The sequence below is a fragment of the Colobus angolensis genome, unplaced genomic scaffold, assembly GCF_000951035.1.
Source record: "Colobus angolensis palliatus isolate OR3802 unplaced genomic scaffold, Cang.pa_1.0 Scaffold17, whole genome shotgun sequence".
In the NCBI taxonomy this organism is placed as follows: domain Eukaryota; kingdom Metazoa; phylum Chordata; class Mammalia; order Primates; family Cercopithecidae; genus Colobus; species Colobus angolensis.
Window position 1 is genome coordinate 5,040,095 of NW_012114821.1, and position 19,523 is coordinate 5,059,617.

The 19,523-nt window shown below is 46.8% G+C and overlaps 1 protein-coding gene across 1 annotated transcript in view; it reads left to right on the top strand.

The window, feature by feature from the left end:
* The window catches only part of TRAPPC9 (trafficking protein particle complex 9), a 727,471-nt gene that overhangs the window by 232,426 nt on the left and 475,522 nt on the right, over positions 1-19,523 (top strand). The window contains 1 exon segment of the mRNA XM_011938129.1: positions 7,655-7,779. Coding sequence (XP_011793519.1) covers positions 7,655-7,779 — 125 coding nt within the window.

The window sequence follows — 19,523 nt, forward strand, 5'->3', positions numbered from 1 at the left end:
AAAACATATGGAATTGACTAAAGCACAATGTTTCAATGTATCTACTTGCCTACTGCTTTCTGTGTTTCCCATTCTTTTCTGTATCTTTGACCTTCCTTCTGAAATGATTTTCTATGTGCCTGAAGTGTAATATTTAGAAGTTCCTGGTGAGACCATGTTGGTGGTAAGTTCTCTTAATTTTTAGCCAAAGAGTGTATTTGTCACCATCATTCTTTAAAAAAGTTCTATTGTATACATAGTCTAGTGTAGCAGATGAATTTTCTTTAATATTTTGAAGATGAATTCTTATGACTTCCCTTGCTGCTGGGAGGTTAGCTTCTGGTCTAATTGTTTTTCATTTGGATATAATCTCTCTTTTCTGTTTATCTTCCCCCTACCCCCAAAGTGTGTTTGTACCCTAACACAGTTTTACCACTCTTTTAGTTTTTAAAAAATACTTGTTGAGATAGAATTCACGTGAGATACAATTTGGTCACTTAGTGTATTCACAGGGTTGTGCAGTTGTCCCCACAGTCTAAGTTTAGAACAAGTTGGGAACCACCCAGAACGTTTCACATGTTCAGTTGGTAGTTACAGTCTCCTGTACCTGGAGGCTTCTGGTGTCGGTGAGGGCAGAGGACTTTAAGTCTGGCCCCACTGCAGGGAGCATCTGACAGAAGGAAGACTAGTCTCAAAGTGAGGCTGCCCATGGGGAAGATGGACTGTTGCCATTTGAATAGTATGTGAAGGCCACTATTCCTGTATGATTATTTTTTCTTTCCTAAGCATATTCCAAAGTTTCTGAATGAATGAGCATGCTACTTTCTTTATGGAAATTTAGGATGAGTATTGGCTAATTTCTTAGCCAACTGCTTCTACTGCTTTGGTTTTCTTGAGGATATTTTATGATAACCAGATGGGCTTTTTTGGCACCTGTGGATTTTATGACTAAATGAGAAAGCATCTTTAAAATATATTCTACCTGGAACAGCATATCCCTGACAAACTCCCACTGAGCGATTGTTGCCTCCTGTTGCCTTTGTTAATGTATTTTATTCTAGTTTATTTTAGGTGCCTCTCAGAAGAGAGGAAAATGTAGTCAGCCTTATGCATTAGGGTCTCTTTTGAAAGTGTACCAAAATGGACACATCCCTGCGTAGATCCCACCACTGGAGATAGATGCTAAGCCCCTGCAAGGGTCCTTGGGATCAGTTCAGTGGAACGCATGGTGTACAGTTTTGACCCGGTGATGTGCTGCAGAACAACCTTGGCTGGTGAGCTTTTGTGGAAGCCCAGTTTGGGGACTGAAATATATTATTTGGGTCAGTTTTGCTGGGTAGTGACCAATCCAGTTGTCATGAGGTCTACTTCTGACTGTGCTACTGATGAGTTGTGTGATATTGAACAAGTTACTTACCTTCTCAGAGCCTCAGCTTCCTCATCTATAGAATTGGTAAGAGAATGCCTGACTTTGCAGGGTGTAAAGAGTTAGATGGTGCATACTGAGTGCCTGGTGCCAAGCCATGGACGTGGCTCTCAGCCCTCACCCCTTCCTAGAAGAGCTGTTTTTATTGTGACTCTGCTTTTTCTTTCCCCTGCACAAATCCTGCTTTCAGCTGTCATTTCCCCCAATTGTCATCGTGGTTGGGATATGGCTGAATTCTAGAGAGAAGTATTATTTTAGCATACAAAATTGTCTTTCTGAATTTCCCACAGAGTTGCTCTTAATAGAAAAGTTGAGCACTATAAATGGTAAGTATGAAATTCTCTCTAAAAGCTCAGTTTTATTCATGATGATCTACCAGACTCATACCATTCTTAAATACCCTCTGTCCTGATAAATCCACTAAACCCTTTAGTCCTCCTACTAGGCCGCCTTCATCTGTTTGTAACTTTTTTTGTCCTGTCTTCCTATTAATTGTCATCCCAATCTGTTCTCTGTTCTATTTGTGATAGCCTGTGTTGGCAGAAAAATTGGCTAAATGATTGAACATAATTTTCTCCCCTCCACCCCACCCCAACTGGAGAGCGATCCTTCCCAGGCGTGCCCAGTGATTTGCTTCCCTGCTCACGACATCTTATTCCATCTCATCTCTCGCCATCCATCGCAGCTGCCCCCTTCTCTCCAACTCTGTTCCTGTATGGGCGAAGGGCTCAGCTTCAGTTTTCTGAAGGCTGGCTTCTGCCTCCTACCTGAGCTGGTTACATTCTGTCCCCGTTTATAATTTATATGCTTCTTGTGTTTTGTATCTTCAGTTGGACTTGAGAACAGACTTCTATAGTCTGTAAAGAATCCATAGAGTGGCTTTACTTAGTATTTTTCTGAGCTTGAAGATGGCAGGTTTTTGAGGTTTCTTGGAGATTTTGAGGTCTGTGTCCAAAAAGGAGGCAAATTTCAGATGGAATTTTAAGACTTTTTTCTTTTTTTTGCCAAGTGCTCATATCCCAGAGCCTCCTAGTTCCAAAACATTGCTGATTTGTGTTTTTCCAAAGTACTTTTACATCAAATCTCATTGAGTTTTTCAGTTGGTTCCCGTTTCAGAGCCAAGAAAACTAAAGTTCATAGAGTTGTGTGTTGCCCAGAGTGTCTCACTGTGTTGTGGAAGGAGGGCTACAGGCAGGCCCCATAGCTGGATCTTTTTCTTTTTCGAGACAGAGTCTCTCCCTGTCACCCAGGCTGGAGTACAGCGGTGCGATCTCAGCTCACCACAACCTCTGCCTCCCAGGTTCACCCAATTCTCCTGTCTTAGCCTCCCCAGTACCGGGGACTGTAGGCATGCACTACCACGCCCAGCTATTTTTTGTATTTTTAGTAGAGATGGGGTTTTGCCATGTTGCCCAGGCTGGTCTTGAACCCCTGACCTGAAGTGATCCACCCACCTCGGCCTCCTGAAGTACTGAGATTACAGGCATGAGCCACCACTCCCGGCCCATAGCTGGATCTTTATAACGTGATTTAGAGGAAGACAAACCAGACTCTTTTCTTTCTAGAATTTGTAAATCAAATCTCCTAGAAGGGCTTTTCATGTCCCTTCTTGTACCTTCTGTTTGTCCTCTGGATAAACGCTGTTGATGGGATGTTTTTGTCTTTGGCCATGGCAGGATCAAGGCCAACCTTGATCCAACCACAACCACATGGGATGAAGAAGGAGCTGCTCCCCAAAGAAAAGAGAAATGCTGGGCAGACAAAAGCCAGATGTTCACGCTGCTTTCCTCTACAGGCCAAAACATCTGACCATTTCCAGAAATGAAGAATTTACCATTGTTATAAGTATAAAATAGGATTGGTATTTTCAAGACAAAAAAAAAAAAAAAAAGAAGAATCAGGGTCCTTTGGGCGATGAAAGCGTTTGTGTGCTTTGCTAAGGATGGAGCCTCCCTTGGGAGGAGCTAGACAAGCTGTATTACAGGCCCTGTGTATATGTCAGAGAGAAGGATGGAGATCCAGGGAGACACACAGACACAAACAGACATGAAATGGCAAAAATACCCTGTTGGGCACCTGGCCTTCACTCAGCAGAGGACAACTTATTGGGCGAAGTCACATTGAGTGGTCTTTCATACCATGCTTGCTTAGAGGTCCACTTGACCTAGTTTCTGGGGTAAGATGCTAAAAAAATGTGGAGTTTATGTTTTGCAAATGGTTCTGTTCGCAATACTAGTACCTTTCACAGCAGGCATCCAGGCATCATGGTGTCATGGAGAGGTTTTATAAATTGTGTCCATGGTGCTGAGAGAAATGAGGAAAAAAGAGAGAAAATTAACTCATTCAAACTTAACAGCTTTTGACTGAGTCTTTACAAATAAGTCTTTGCACATATCTATCTGATGAAATTTCAGTTAACCAGGAGTTGGTTGTTGAATGTGACTTTGGGATGATGGAATTTTTTATTGAGCGTGTGTGTGTAAACTGTGTGCATGTCAACTAAATACTGAATTTGACCCTGTAATTTATTCATTCATTTAGTTACTATTTACTGAGGGCTTCCAGTTTGTTAGATCCTGCGTCAGCTACTATGAGGGACACAATGGTGAATCTGACAAGAATTCAGTCTTCGAGGAGTTTATAGTCATTAAGGAATCTAAGACGTGCATAATTTGCTGCGGTAGGAATAAGAACAGCTCTTTTTACTGAATGCTTGCCCCATGCCAGGCATTATGATGAATCCTTCCTGTGCAATAATTCATTTATTCTTCTATATAACCTCACAGTATATGTGTTCTCACTATTCCCATTTAGGGGATGATGGATTTAAAGCTTATAGAAGGTTATTTGACTTGATGAAGGTCATTTAGCCAGGTAGAAGGGGAGCCGTACCTGAGCCCCAACCCCTCTGACCTCCTACCAGGCTCTCTGCCTGTGTACAGGTCAGCAGGAGGTAGGCACGGGTCTTAGGATAGAGAAGATGCTGGAACTCCGAGGAAGATGTACTTCTTTCCATTAGGACAGCTGGGGGAGGCATTGTGGAAGACGTAGCATTTGAACTGTGACCAAAAATCGGGGGATATTAGCATATAACGTTGTCAGAGGGAAAAGAATTACCAATGCATAAAGGTAAAAAAAAAATGGGGGTAGAACAAGGAGTGACAAGGAATAAATTTTGGTAGAAAAATGGCCTTACCAGTTGCAGGGACTGACATGGTGCCAAGCTGGGCCTTAGGCCCAGTGAGGGCTGCTTTATTTCCAGTCTGCACTTCACTTTGTGGCCCTACCTGAAGCTTCCTGGATTACTGTCCACTCTCCACGGGAAACACTGGACACCAGTGTTTTTCACATCAAGTCCTTTGAATATGTCAAAGGTTCTGCTCAGATTCCGCTCAGATTCTCTTGGTGAACTCTTCTTCCGAAATCTGCAGGCACCTCTGGGGGATGTTTGTCAGGCTCATGTATCTGTATTTCCCCCTCTGCTAGACAGTAGCCCTGTAGTTCTTGTTAGCTCTCTGATGCTTGCATGGATTTTAAGACTACTTTGTCCATGTTTTCTAGCTGTTCTCAGGGGCTGAGCTGGTCTGAGTTGTCTAGCCTATTATGAGGAATAGAATCTTCTGAAGTTCGTTTCGTGCCTATTCAGCCCGAGCTGCTTGTGGGACATCAGGTGGATCTTTGCTGCCCACATGCAATGCTTGAAGAAGGGCCAGCTGGGCACCTCCAGTTTCTTCCAAGTGCAGAGAGGACCCCACTCTTAAGTGCTTGATCACAGTCTTCATACTTGTCTTCCACAGGCACCACCAACAGAAACAGATCAGTTTGTCATTTTTCTTATTACAGATGCACAACGTCTGGTTCCTTCATGTGCTATTTTGGGCATAAGGTGTCATGAACTTTTCAAGTAGACAATTTTTTAACTTAAGACGGTTTAACTTTTGAAGATTTGAAGCCTCTAAATAGAAAATTGCTTAATTCTTCTTTACCCAGTTGAATATTGTTTGTCATCCCTGAAAATTGAACTACTTAAGGGGATATACCTTAGCAAATGATACTTAAGAGAAGTTTTTTTTAAAATTATGAACTATTTCTATTATGCTTGGTTAATTGATATTTTTGCAAAGAGATATTAGGCATAGGGCCTTGGGTCTAAGTGATTGGGAATTTGGAAATTCCCAATTTTGTATCAATTAAAAGTAAATACTCTTCATCTTATCATAAGAAGCTTCAGTTTCTTAATGAGAAGTTACTTAGATGGGTTCATTTGAGATATGCAACTATTGAATTTTTCTTTCCCAACAACTGTGTTAAAGTGAAAAGGATCCTAGGCTTAGAATCAAAAACACCGAGTGTGAGTTTCAGACCTGCCACCCATCTACCCATCCATCCATCCAATCAAGTTTCCTAAATATCCATTCATGTGTGGTACGGTGCCTAGGATCAATTATTGCCAGTATGACTGTGACCAGGTTGTTTACTGCTGTTCTATAAAATGGGAGCAAGTTTCATTATCCTCAGCAAACGCAGGAGCAGAAAACCAAACACCACATGTTCTCACTTACAAGTGGGAGCTGAACAATGAGAACACGTGGACACAGGGAGGGGAACAACACATACTGGGGCCTGTCCGGGGGTGGCGTGAGGGGAGGGAAAGCATTAGGAAAAATAGTTAATGCGTGCTGGGTTTAATGCCTAGGTGATGGGTTGATAGGTGCAGCAAACCGCCATGGCACGTTAACCTGTATGACAAACCTGCACATCCTGGACGTGTACTCTGGAACTTAAAAAAAAAAAAAAAAATTAAAATGAGGGCAAGCTTAGAAACTATAAAGTGCCATACCGATGTGAGTCCACATCTTACCAACCTCACTTTCTACCATTTGCTCTTTTGTGTCTGCTGTTCCTTGTATCTTAAGCCAAAATTGGTATTAACGTGATTTCTTGCACAGGTTGCCTCTGGTGGTTTGTTCTCTTGGCCCGGTTTACGCTGGAAGTCTGTGATACTTGCCATACTCATAGGTAGGCTTCTCCTGCATGCCAGCTGGGTTCTGTCCGGGAGCTGCAGCTCCTTGAAAATAACTCCTTAGGAGGCAGTATCTTTACGTTCTTGAGAATATATAAAACTGCAGTCAAATGACTCGTTCATTCCGCCAGGTCTTCTCTTCTGTTAAATGGTGTATCATGCAGAGGCCTTGGAGACCAGTGCAGACTTTGACATTTCCTCATGAGTGCTAGGGGCAGGGGGTGAGCCCCCTTTCCTCAGGCGACTCTGCCTGCTGTGTGGGGAACTGACTTAGGGAAAGGAGTGAAGGCAAAGGGGGAGAAGAGCCAGGAGGGTACCAAGAGTGACTCTGAGTGGGTGCTGGCCATGAAAGCCATCCCTGGGCACACTCTGAGAGCTAGCAGGATTTCCTGTTGGGTTGGACATGTGACATGCGATGCAGAGAGGACTTAAAGATGATTCATGGGTTAGACTGATCAATCGATAGATAATGAGTAAGAAAAAAACCCAGGTGGCAGCGTGTGGCTCCTTGGAGGTTTAAGTAGGGTCTTGTGGCAGAGTGGTGGCTGCTTGAAGCTGGGTGAGGAGGTAGCACTTAGACTAAGGTCAGGCGGCAAGAGAGAGCTGGCCGCATGAAGGGAGGGGAACACGTTCCAGCCTGAGGAGCGGCTCAGCAGAGGCCCATGGGAGAGATGGGCTCTGCATGGTCCAAATGCAGAGGGCAGGCCGGGCCTCAGCCATCACGTCCAGGTGGTAAGGAGCTGTCCTTTTTAAGGAGTGATGCACTCTCAACTTTTACTCAGTGGATGAGTGTGTGCTGATGGAGGACGCATCAGGCGGTTGTAACTGATATGAGATAGAATAGTCAGGACAGAAACTGACGTGCTCCTTACAGTCACAGTTTCTGAACAAAATCCCCCACATAAACAAAAACAAAAACCAAAACCACACCAGCCTAGGCAGCATGGTGAAACCCCACCTCTACCAAAAATGCAAAAATCAGCCAGCTGTGGTGGCGCATGCCTGAAGTCCCAGGCACTAGGAAGGCTGAGGTGGGAGGATCACCAGAGCCCAGGAGGCAGAGGTTGCAGTGAGCAGAGATTGCACCACTGCACTCCAGCTTGTGCGACAGAGTGAGACCCGTCCCAAACAACAACAACAACAACAACAACAACAGCAGCAACAATACAAACAAACCCCAAAACCAAGCTGACATGTTACTTATGATTTTTTTTCTTATTTTGTAGACGGAATCAGTGTGAGCGGCTTTCCGCTGTCCAGCCCTTTTCGGCAGGTCGTTCGGCCCCGAGTGGAGGGCAAACCTGTGAACCCACCCGAGAGCAACAAAGCAGGCGACTACAGCCACGTGAAGGTGAGTTGGCGTGGCAGGTGGCATCTGCTGCGTGCTGTTCGGGCTTCTGCAAAACCTTTTCTGAAGCACAGCTTTGAGTCCTTTTCAGAAAGGAAAGGCTGTGTGTATTTGAAAGCTGGATTCTCAGTATTTTTTGTTCTTGGACAATGTTTTGGAAAGCAGTCACAGTGAAGCTTGAGTGCATTGTTTGGTGTTGCAAACTCTTATGTCCTTGGAACACGGAGATTCCGTGGGCTGAATTCAGGCGTGCAGTGATTAAAGCAGAATCTCTCCTGCTGTTTCCCTATTCATTTGAAAGTTTTTTTATTGCATACTTATCCTCAGTTCGGATGTTTACCCTGTACATTTTTCGTAATCTTTTGGCAACCCTTCCCAGTTGTTGGTTTGGAAGCCCCAAGGAAGCCAAGACAGATATGCTGGTCACAAGTGAATGTCAGTGCAAAGCTGCGTGCTGCGGGCTTGTGGGCCAGCATGAGCAGAGGTAGCTGCTGGCTCCATGGCGAGGCCCACACGAGGGCTCCGGGTTTTTGAGTCTTCAGCACATGGGAAGCGCTGGCTGTTTGAGCCGTCCCAGGGACAGTGTGTAGCGTAGGGCCTAAGAGCTGTGACTGGGCCTAAGAGCTGTGACTGGGCTGCAGGTGGCAACGTCACTTTCAGGCATGCATATGTTCAGGACCAGCCTTTGGGATGCTGTTTACAGTCCTCACGCCAAATTTAAGAGGACAGGGACTGGTTAGGAACATCAGAATTGCTTGGTGAAGATGCCTGTGAGTCAGTGATACAATGGATTTTGAGGCATCGGGGCAGCTGTCACTCAACCAAGAGGAGGGGTGGAGGAGCATGGGTCTGATGAGGTCATGGCAAGAGGGAATAGGCCAGTTCTCGTGGATGGGGGTCATGTCAGTGGATCGAACTTTGAAGAAGCTAGTTTTAGTGGAAGAGTCCTCTCCCCTTTCGAGCTCTGCAGTGAAGAAAGGGGTTGTTGGTAGCGGGGAGTGCCCCGTTCCTGGAGAGCTTCTGTTTGCACAGCAGCTTGGTTACTGTGTTGTTGGCCTCTTGCGTTAGCCAAGGGGACTGGTGTGGGAGAAGCTTCCCCGCAGACGCAGCAGAGGCCCCAGTGTGCAACTGCACAGCACATGCACGGAGCCACCAGGTACAGGAGGTGCTGTCGGGTGGGCTTGAGGCAGGGAGGACTGGGGAGGTGGCTTTCTCTGAGAGCCCCTCGGATTTCACATCGCCTCCGGCCTTGCTGCAGCTGCATCCTCACCACCTTCTGACTGCGTGTTCAGGCCCTCCGGCATCATTATGTTTGTGCTGCAGCTCCGGCCCCCACTGTGTGGCTGCACTCTGGCTGCTGTGGAGAGCAGCGACCATTCTCTTTTCTCCGTATCTACACACATGCTCCCCTCTTCGAGCTCTCAGAAAGGCTGCTGGAGACAGCGGTGACCTTAGAGTGGGGAGTGTTGGTGCGGGAAGGCTTATATCACACAGGGGCTCTCTGCTGCCTGCTGCTTTGCACTGAGCTGTTGTCTGGTTGGGGTACAATGGATCGGTGATCAGTTGCTGGTTTGGGAGTGAGACAGTCTATGGTGGGCAAAGGTTAAGCAGAGCAACGGAGCACCTCCTGAAGCCGCCAACTTTACCTGTGCATGAGTCATGCGTTCCCCTTTCTTTGCATGTCTCATAATTTTTTGTGGAAAGCTGGATCTTTTAGATAATGGATCGTAGCAAGTTCGAGGCTGAGCCCCCTGCCCTCCCCTGTCGCTGCGTGTTGCTGTTCTTCTTCTTTGTCCATCAGTTTGGAAACTTGCCTTGACTTATCTTCGTGGAGTCTGTTTTCCTCAGTGTGTGACGTCTCTGCTTTGTTGATGATTTTCTCCTTCCTATTTTTACTGTTCACCTGGATTCCCAGGGCGGGCCCCAGGTGCCCTGGAGCTTTGTGGGCAGCCAGTATTTGACTAGAGGTTGTGCTGAACCACTTCAGTTCAGCAGGCCTTCCACCGTCCTCCGATGGATCTGCATGTGCCTTGGGGATTGCTTGCAAACTTCAGGGGTGTTTCTTTGGTCTGAATTCACAAGGCCTCACATTGAGCGAGGACCAGTGGCTCTCTGGTTTGTCCTTAGCGTGTGGGGGCTTGTGCATGTGCACAGCTGCCCAGGTTTCTGGCGTTGTGGAACCAACAGTCTCATTTGCGTCCTGCATAGTAGCAGACCCATGACACGGAGACAGCAGGGTTTGCAGTGAAGAAAGAGTTTAATGACAGCAGGAAGCCACATGAGGAGGTGGGAGGAGACTCTTGAACCCATCTCCCTGAGGAATGTTGGGCTGCGGGTTATAAGGGGGTCGTGGAGGGTGAGGACCTGAAAAGCTGGGGTCATTGGTTGTGGTGAGGGGGATGAAACATCACGATGTGGAAACTACATTCTTTGGTGAATTAACTCCATGAGGTCCCTCAGACGCCTGGCAAAGTGGGGTCCTTCAGGCCAGCTGATGTCAGTAGTTACAGTGGTATGCAGGACCTGAAAGAATATCTCAAAGGGAAAATGTAACGTTTTGTAATGTTCAAGTGGCTATCGATGGAGCTGTTAGGGGAACTAGGGTCTGGGAGCGAGGTCTGTGTGATTCTGGGGTAATTTAGGCACTGGCAGTGCTGAGGAAGCAGGTCAGGCAGGCTGCCCTCATGATGAACGCGGAGCGCGCTGCAGGCTTTTTAATTTTCCCTTCTCCCCTTCCTTTCTTCCCTGATAAATTTTGTAAAGTTTATGGAAACTGTGTCACTGGGGTAACTAGGGTCTTACCAAAGCCTTCTGTGCTCTTTCATGCTCTGGCTCTTCCTATTGAATTTCTGGCTGTTTTACCATCTCCCACGACTACTTTTGTGACTTTAGGCCAGCTGCAGTGTCACCTTCCCTGCCTGTTTCCTGCTAAAGTCCACTGTTTTTTTTTTTCTTTTAATTTGAGACGGGAGTCTCACTCTGTCACCCAGGCTGGAGTGCAGTGGTGCGATCTTGGCTCACTGCAGCCTCTGCCTCCTGGGTTCACGCCATTATCCTGCCTCAGCCTCAAGAGTAGCTAGGATTACAGGTGTGCGCTACCACACCCGGCTAATTTTTGTATTTTTGGTAGAGGGGTTTTGCCATGTTGACCAGGCTGGTCTCAAACTTTTGACCTCAAGTGATCCACCCGCCTCTGCCTCCCAAAGTGCTGGGATTACAGATGTGAACCGCCACGCCTGGCCTCCCACTGTTATTTCTGACAACAACCCTGGACATGTGTTTTCCACCCTCTGATCCAAATAAAGTCAGCCTCTTCTAGCGGGTAGCAGAGCAGCAGACAGTCTTCTGCCTGTCTCTCTTCGCCAGGTAGAACTTGTGTGCCAAGGAGTTGGGGGTAGCAGGGGCAGTGGAATCAGCCCCTGGCTAAAATGCCACAGTCACCCTTACTCTTCTCAAGATTAATAAGATTGGCCGGGTGCGGTGGCTCAAGCCTGTAATCCCAGCACTTTGGGAGGCCGAGACGGGCGGATCACGAGGTCAGGAGATCGAGACCATCCTGGCTAACACGGTGAAACCCCGTCTCTACTAAAAACTACAAAAAACTAGCCGGGTGAGGTGGCGGCGCCTGTAGTCCCAGCTACTCGGGAGGCTGAGGCAGGAGAATGGCATGAACCCGGGAGGCGGAGCTTGCAGTGAGCTGAGATCCGGCCACAGCACTCCAGCCTGGGCGCAGAGCGAGACTCCGTCTCAAAAAAAAAAAAAAAGATTAATGAGATTGTCATGAATAAATGCTTCTCAATTTGTTGCATGCCTTTGGTCAGTTTGAAAATCTTTAAATGGCTGTTTTTGACGACTTCGTCTGTTTGCATCTTTGCTTTTTGGGCAGAGTTAGCCAGGCTTCCCACTAAGCAATTCTGGAAGTCCCACCCCTCAGACCTATTTACCTTCTGGTTATTCTTTCAGAGTTGGGGATAGAATGAAAAGTGCTGATTTGGAAAGATGTTCCTTTGGGCCTGTTTACATCTCAGGTGTTGATTCCTAAATGCTGGTGGAGTAGTGGAGAGGTTCGAGCGTCGTGGTGTTGTCCTGCAGCTCTGCTGGCTGTTTGCTGTGAGAGCAGCTACGATTTTCTGTATAGATTATTGGCATGCTTTTGTCTGAGCATTTGAACTCCTTCTAGACGTTCGCCATGACTTTTTTTTTGGAGACAGAGTCTCGCTCTGTTGCCCAGGCTGGAGTGCAGTGGCATAATCTCAGTTCACCGCAACCTCTGTCTCCCGGGTTCAAGTGATTCTCGTGCCTCAGCCTCTGCAGTAGCTGGGATTACAGGCGTGTACCACCATGCCCGGCCAATTTTTGTATTTTTAGTAGAGATAGGGTTTCACCATTGTTGACCAGGCTGGTCTCAAACTGCCAACCTCAAGTGACCTGCCCACCTTGGCCTCCCAAAGTGCTGGGATTACTGGCGTGAGCCAGCGCGCCCGGCTCGCCATGGCATTGAAGACACTAGCTTGCTCACGAGTGTGGGCCCTTTCACCATCTGTGTTCCTTGTTATGGTAGGGATTCACTGGCTTAGGCAGGCCCAGGGAATTTTGGGGAGCAGGGGGATGTTTACACGTGTCTGTAAAGCGTTTTGACACAGCTGTAATGGTGTATTTATTTGTATTATGCTGTAAGTCCACATGCGGGGTTATGGAAGCTTTTGTGGGAAAGGAGCCTCACTAGTGTCCCCTTCTGGTGCTACTCCTCATGCTTAGATCCTGCCAGAGGCCGTCCACTGCCGCCGGCACCCTCTCACTGCGCAGCCCATTCTCATCCTCGGACTCCAGCCCCCACAGAGTTTACTTCCAGCCCTGTGCTGCTTCGCGTCTTCCTTCCACCTTCCCTGTGCCATTCCAGACTTCCTCCCAAGTAGGAGTAGGACCTCCTCAAGGCCACAGAGGATGTCCTTGTTTTGCCTGGCCACCGCTGTATCACTCCATCCGTTTTGCAGTGCACCAGATGTGGCACTCTCCCTTAAGCCCCTGCGCCCCCGCCCTCTGGCCTTGAGCAGAACTCCCGCATCTGGACAGCATCTGTGTCCTGGCAGTGCTGACTGCAGAGCCCGGGTTCAGGCTTCCTTCTGACCCTCCCTCACTCTGCCTCTTTGCTCAATGAAAGCACGACGTATATTGTGCTCCTGTTGTGGGTCAGTTACGGTGCTCTGGGGGGAGGGGATGCAATGATGGATTTCAGGGGCCTCCTTTTTAGGAACCCTCGAGTTGGGGGCTGTCATACAAGCCAGTAACTCAGCCTTGTCCACTGAGGACAATGTTGAGCAGCGTGCCGTGTGACGGGGAAATGAGGGTGCATCATGGCGCTCTTGACTTCATGGAACTCTTGGGCTGGTGGGCAAGATACAAGTAAATAAAACAGAAAAAGTGGTTAGAATACAGGTGGTCCTCATTGCTATGGCTGCACAGAGGAAGCTGGGGAAGGCCTGTGAGAGGAAGTTGCGCTCAAATGGAGTATTGAAGGAAGACGAAACTGGGGTGAGCTAGCAGGCCAGAGTGGAGAGGGCATTCCCGAACCTGGGGCTGGCAGGTGCAGAGGCCCCTGAGGTCTGCGTGTGTACGGCATGCTGCTGCAGGCCTGCTGTCCTGAGCACAGGAGTACGGAGAGGGCTGAGAGGAGACAGGCCAGGCTGCCAAGGGTTTCAGAGGCATGCAAAGTTCATTAGTTCCTTCCTTCACTTTGTGATCCACTCATACTTCTTTTGTGGGCCTCTCTCACATTTTAGGTATTTTGTTAGACAATAAGGGGATTTTTTCTTTTTCTCACAGGCTAGGCTCTTACAGTTTATGGTAAAATTTCAAAATCTAGGAGATACTCTTCACACTTGGTTGGGTCTTGGTGCCTGTGGCATGAATTTTGTTTTCTTCAATTGAGTGTTGCAAGAGTGAATGCACTGTTTTCCTTTGGAATCATTATAAATATATATAGATATAGATGAATGTTTGTACATGTATTTAACTGTAATGATTAAAATATCATTACCATTTACCGAGGAACTCTTGGATATCAGACACTTGCATCTAAATGGTCCTTTTGGATTCTCATGAGAGCTGTTTGAGTAGGTGCTATTATCCTCTAAGGAGAAAACCAAGGCTCCTTGAGGTGATGTCACACTGTCCAAGTTATCCACTTTGGTCTCTGTCAGTTACACTGTGACACCTTCTTCTGTCACTACACCTTTTCTGAATTTTACTTGTGGACAGAGTCCCAATGCCTCTGTATCCTGCCCCCAAGGCCTTTGATGCCTTCCCCGTGGACCATCAGTTCGTCAGTTCTCTGTCTCATTGCTCCCATGCGACTCCCATCTGCCCTTGGGGGCCAGCCGCTTTCCTCGAGTGGCCTGGGCACCCTCCAGGGCTTTAATGTGGGAACTGAGAGTAAAAGAGCTAACATTTATGGATTGGGCTCTGCGGGGCAGGGACTGTTTGGGTGCTTGCCATTGCCAAGTTTCCTCAATCCCTGTAAATATCCTGTGAGGTGAGTGGGGAAACTGAAGTTTAGGGCAGACTTGCCCAAGTTCACCAAGTCTGTGGCAGGTGGAGTGAATCTGTGTCTTTTCCTGTTTTTTTCTTTTTTTTTTGGAGATGGAGTATCACTCTGTAGCCCAGGCTGGAGTGCAATGGCGTGATCTTAGCTCACTGCAACTTCCACCTCCCAGGTTCAACCAGTTCTCCTGCCTCAGCCTCCTAAGTAGCTGGGACTACAGGTGCCTGCCACCATGCCCAGCTAATATATATATATTTTTGTATTTTAGTAGAGATGGGGTTTCACTGTGTTGCTTGGGCTGGTCCCGAGCTCCTGAGCTTAGGCAATCCACCTGCCTTGGCCTCCCAAAGTGCTGGGATTATAGGCGTGAGCCACTGTGCCCTGCGCCCGCCCTCTGTGTCTCTTCTAATAATCTTCATCCTGTGGTCCAACCCTTAAGGCGCACAGGATCTAATGGGAAAGGTCTGTGAAGGGCATTCCAGGCAAAGGCGTTGTGCCACCCAGGGGAGGAGTGTGGGCACGTCCTGGGTAAGAGGGAGCAGTTGGGTTTGCCTGAGCTCCGTCAGTGGCTAATGTGGTGAATTTCAAACCTGTGCAATCATGCAGCATTTTCTGGTTGTCGAGGTTTGTCTTCTGCGGGACGGCTGAGCCTCTCTGGGGACTGGAGCGGGAGCTGTGCAAGTGAAGTGGCTGACAATGCTGTCTGTGGGGACGTCTATTGCTATAGGGGCATCTGGCACCATGAGCTTGTTACAGAGCCCTTCTCCCCGAAGCAGGAATGATGTGATTTAATTGGAATCGTGCTAAACCTATAAAACTATCACCGAGGAATGGTGTAGTCATGGAAACAAGTAATTCAGTGAAAGCTGCTCCTAGGGAGCACCCTGAGAAGTGGGAAAGATAACATGTGTTTCTCAGGTTTTCCAGAAAGATGCCTTCCTCCATTTAGCTAGAGTGACTGTGTCTGTCCATGTTCACGACTGTCTTTCCTGCATGCCTTGGGAGGAATCTTCTAGGGCTGAAAATAGGGGCTTTGTGAATTGGATGCGCCTTAGAAACAATATTTGTGCAAGCCAGAGGAGACAGTCCAGCTTTCCTGACTCTCAGCGTCCCCCTCTGTAAAACTGAATGACAATGCTTCCTTCATAGGGTTGTTGCAAGGCTTAAATGATAAAAGGGCCTGGCAGGGGAAAGAAAGAAGGCTGGACCAAGTCAGGAAATAATTCACTGGGACTTCATTCTTGTTATGTAAGGAGGAAAATGAGATTTGGTCAGTGAGTCCAGGTCAGTCACAGTCCTGCTGGTTGTTAACATCAAGAGCAGCTCTGGACTAGGCAGGGGTGTAAGGGCCTCTGGAACAGGTAGGTGTCAGGTCCCCTGAGTGGTTGGGAGTCTGGTCTTTGCCCAGATCAACTGTGGACCTTTGGCCAGGTACTTAGTGCTGCCTAGTCTGGCTTCCCCCAGCTGCAAAGCCAGGCTAGTGTCTACCTTTTGAGTTGGATATGACGTGCATAAAACATGTCATCGTGGCCAGAACATGGCAGGGGCTCCATTAAGAGCCCTTCTGAGAAGGGCCCAAACTTGGTGCCCACATCAGAGGCTGGGGCTGCAGAAATGCCGGCAACAGGAAGCTTTTCCCTGAGTTGGACTGTGTGCCGTGTGTCACAGCACACCCCAAGTAGTGCTGTGTGTCACTGGAGGTACCCATAGCTTTGCCTGTTGAAGGCATCCAACTTACTCATAGTCTCCAGAGCTGCATAGAGATGTGGGAGCCAGCTGAGACTTGGAGGATAAAGCATTCCAAGTGGCTAGAACGACTGCAAACAGTCAGGAAGTTGACACCAGTGTGGACGGCTGCAGCCATTTATCATGGTGTGCTCTCTGGCTCTAAATGGATTCCGTTTCCCTGCATGTGCAATACTGCTCTATAAACACTCCACACCTGCTTAGAGCTTGCTGGAAAGCAGTTTTGAAATCCTAACAAAATCATTTTGCCAGGAGGTGGGGCCAGGCCTCCCTTAAGCTCTGTGCACAGTTGGCTTTGGCAAGCCTGTTGGTTCATGCTCCCCCTTGTCAACATCTTGTCTCTTAAAATTTGAGCAGGTAGGTGTAATAGCTGTAGCTTCATTCATTGTCAGCTCCCGTGGGAGCCAGGGGTTGTGCTTCAACTTTAAGAAATTAGAAAAAAAATGTAGATTAAACCCAAAGTCAGTAGAAAAGGAAAGATCAGAGTGGAAAACAATGAAATAGGAAACAAAAACCCAACATAGACAAAGCAACCAAAAGCTTATTCTTGGAGAAAAATTAATGAAATTCATCAGCTTCCAGCCAGATTGATCAGAGAAGACACAAATTAACAGTATTAGAAATGAGAGAGCCGGCGTTACCACAGATTTTATAGATATTAAAATGATAAGAATATATTATAAAAACTTTATGCTAATAAATGTGAAAACTGAGATGATGTGACAAATTCCTTAGAAGACACAAAATACCAATCAATGCTTACACACAGAAATAGACAACCACAATAGACATATCCACTTAGGAAACCGAATGTTTTGTTAAAACCTTCCCATATAAGATCATGAGGGCTCAGAAAGAAAATTGAAATGGAAAATATAATAAAATAAAAAAGTCAACAAAAAAAGAAGATCAGAAAGTGAAAAAAAAAACAGCTTTTTTTTTTTTTTCCTCTGTCACCAGGCTAGAGTGGTGCAGTGGCGCGATCTCAGCTCATTGTTACCTCCGCCTCCTGGGTTCAAGCGATTGTCCTGTCTCAGCCTCCCGAGTAGCTGGGATTACAGGTGTGCACCACAACTCCCAGCTAATTTTTGTATTTTTAGTAGAGACGGGGTTTCACCATGTTGGCCAGGGTGATCTTGATCTCTTGACCTCATGATCCGCCTGCCTCAGCCTCCCAAAGTACTGGGATTACAGGTGTGAGCCACTATGCTCGGCCAAAAAAAACTTTTTAAAAAGACAAAAGAAAAAAAAAAAAACCTTTTCCATAGAGAAAATTTTGGGTCCAGATGGCTTTACTTAAACATCTTACCAAACACTTTATGGAGAAATAATATGAAATCTATGTAAATTCTTCTTTCAGGAAACCTGAAAATGAAAGAATACTTCTTAAGTCATTCTGTGAGGTCAACATTTCTCTCATACCAAAACCAGGCAAAGAGATTATGGGGAAAAAAATCCCCAAAGAACAAAACCCCAGACTAACAAAACTACAGACCAGTATCCCTCCTGAACACAGATGCAAAAATTTTAAGCAAAAATTGAGCATCTACTATCTAACCCTATTAGTAAAATATTGACTGATTGGGATTTGTCTGGGGAATGCAAGGTTGGCTTAACGAGAAAACCTGCAAATGTAATTCTCCATATTAGCAAACTAAAAATGGAAAACTATGTATGCCATCTCAAGAGACAGAAAAAGCATGTGATAAAAACCCAGCATCTATTTAGAATGAAAACTTTCAGCAAACTAGAAACAGAAGGGAGCTGCCTCTGCCTGATGAAACACATCTATCAGCCCTGGGTAGCTACCCATGTCCTTCATGGTGAGAGGTGGCCTGTGCTCGCCTGAGGCCAGCCATCCGCACCTGCTTACTCGGCTGGACAAGGCATGCCTTCTTGCATTCCTGGCCCTGCGCTCAGGCTCTTTGTTTGGCTGGGCCTTCTTGCTCACTTCCTTTCATTCCTGGCGTGCTCCTCAGTCCTCCTGGGTGAGCTCTGAGGTCACCTGGTCTGCTGAGCCTTCCTCCGCAAGTGGCCTACCCAGAGTCAGGCCTCTGGGTCCTGTGTCCTCGCCTGCTGTCCGTTCCCTCCTAGATGGTAGCACCTCCCACACTGTTACTGTTGTCCTTTGCTTATACTGCTGCGCTCCCTTCACTGTAAGTGCCTCATGGCCATGGGCTTGTGACGTGTGCCTTCTGTAAACATTTCTTGACGTGGATATTCCAGACAGTGAGGTCAGATAACCCCTCTCCACAGGGTTGCCTGGAGATTCTCTTCATTAGTGAGACAAAGCAAGACAGTAAGGTATGTTTTATCTCATTCGATCAGAATAAAGCTTACCTTTGGGTTTTTTGGGATCTCAACAACATTCAGATACCTCGTGTAAAATATGTTACTTTAGCTTTTAAAATAAAGAATTGTGGGATGTTGATAAAGTTTCTATATACTTTTATATTTTTTTTCTTAAGAGACAGAGTTGTACTCTGTTGCTGAGGCTAGAATGCAGTGGTGTGATCACAGCACACTGTAGCCTTGACCTCCTGGGCTCAAGTGATTCTCCTGCCTTAGCAGCTCAAGTAGCTGGGACTACAGGTATATACTACCACACCTGGCTAAGTTTTGTATTTTTTGCAGAGATGAGATTTCAACATGTTGCCTAAGCTGGTCTTGAACATCTGAGCTCAACTGATTAGCCTGCCTCGGCCTCCTAAAGTGCTGGAATTATAGGCATGAGCCACCATGCCTGGCCTTCCAGCTAATTTTAAAAATGTTTATTTTTTAATTTTTAATTTGTTGTAGAGATGTGATCTAGCTTTGTTGACCAGGTTGGTCTTGAACTTCTGACCTCAAGTGAACCTCCTGCCTTGGTCTCCCAAAGCACTAGGACTGCAGGTGTGAGCCAGCACACCCAGCTAGCTTTTACATTTTAATAATTACAGTTGCAAATGGACCAAAATAATCTGTAAAGACAACTTAGAGCAAATGTATTCAAGTTTTTTAAAAAAACCCTACGATATACAACAAATAGCATTGTTTCTTAATCAAGCTGTGTTACAAATTAAAAAATGGTTTCCACGAGCCCTCTGGGGCCTGGGGGCAGCACAATGGACGTTCCCATCAGCGGTGAGGAAAACATGTATTATGCCAGTTATTCCTGGAACACTTACAGCAGCCTGACTTGTGTGAGGCAGTGTGGCCACAGGCTTGCATAAGACATGCTTCTACCCTTGGAAATCTTGCAGTAGAGCCGGAGGAGAGAACATCCGCAGAAGCAGTGGCGCCCAGCGCTGCTCTTGCCATAGAGGTGTGCAGTTGGGACTGTGGCCTTCCTTGGGGACAGGCAGTGTCTTCATCATCTGTTTGTTCCCAAGACATCCATGTAATCATCGGTTTGCTGGGTGGGAAAGGGGGTGGGGGCAAAGGGAAGCCAGGAGAGAAAGGGCTTAGGCAAGGGAGGGAG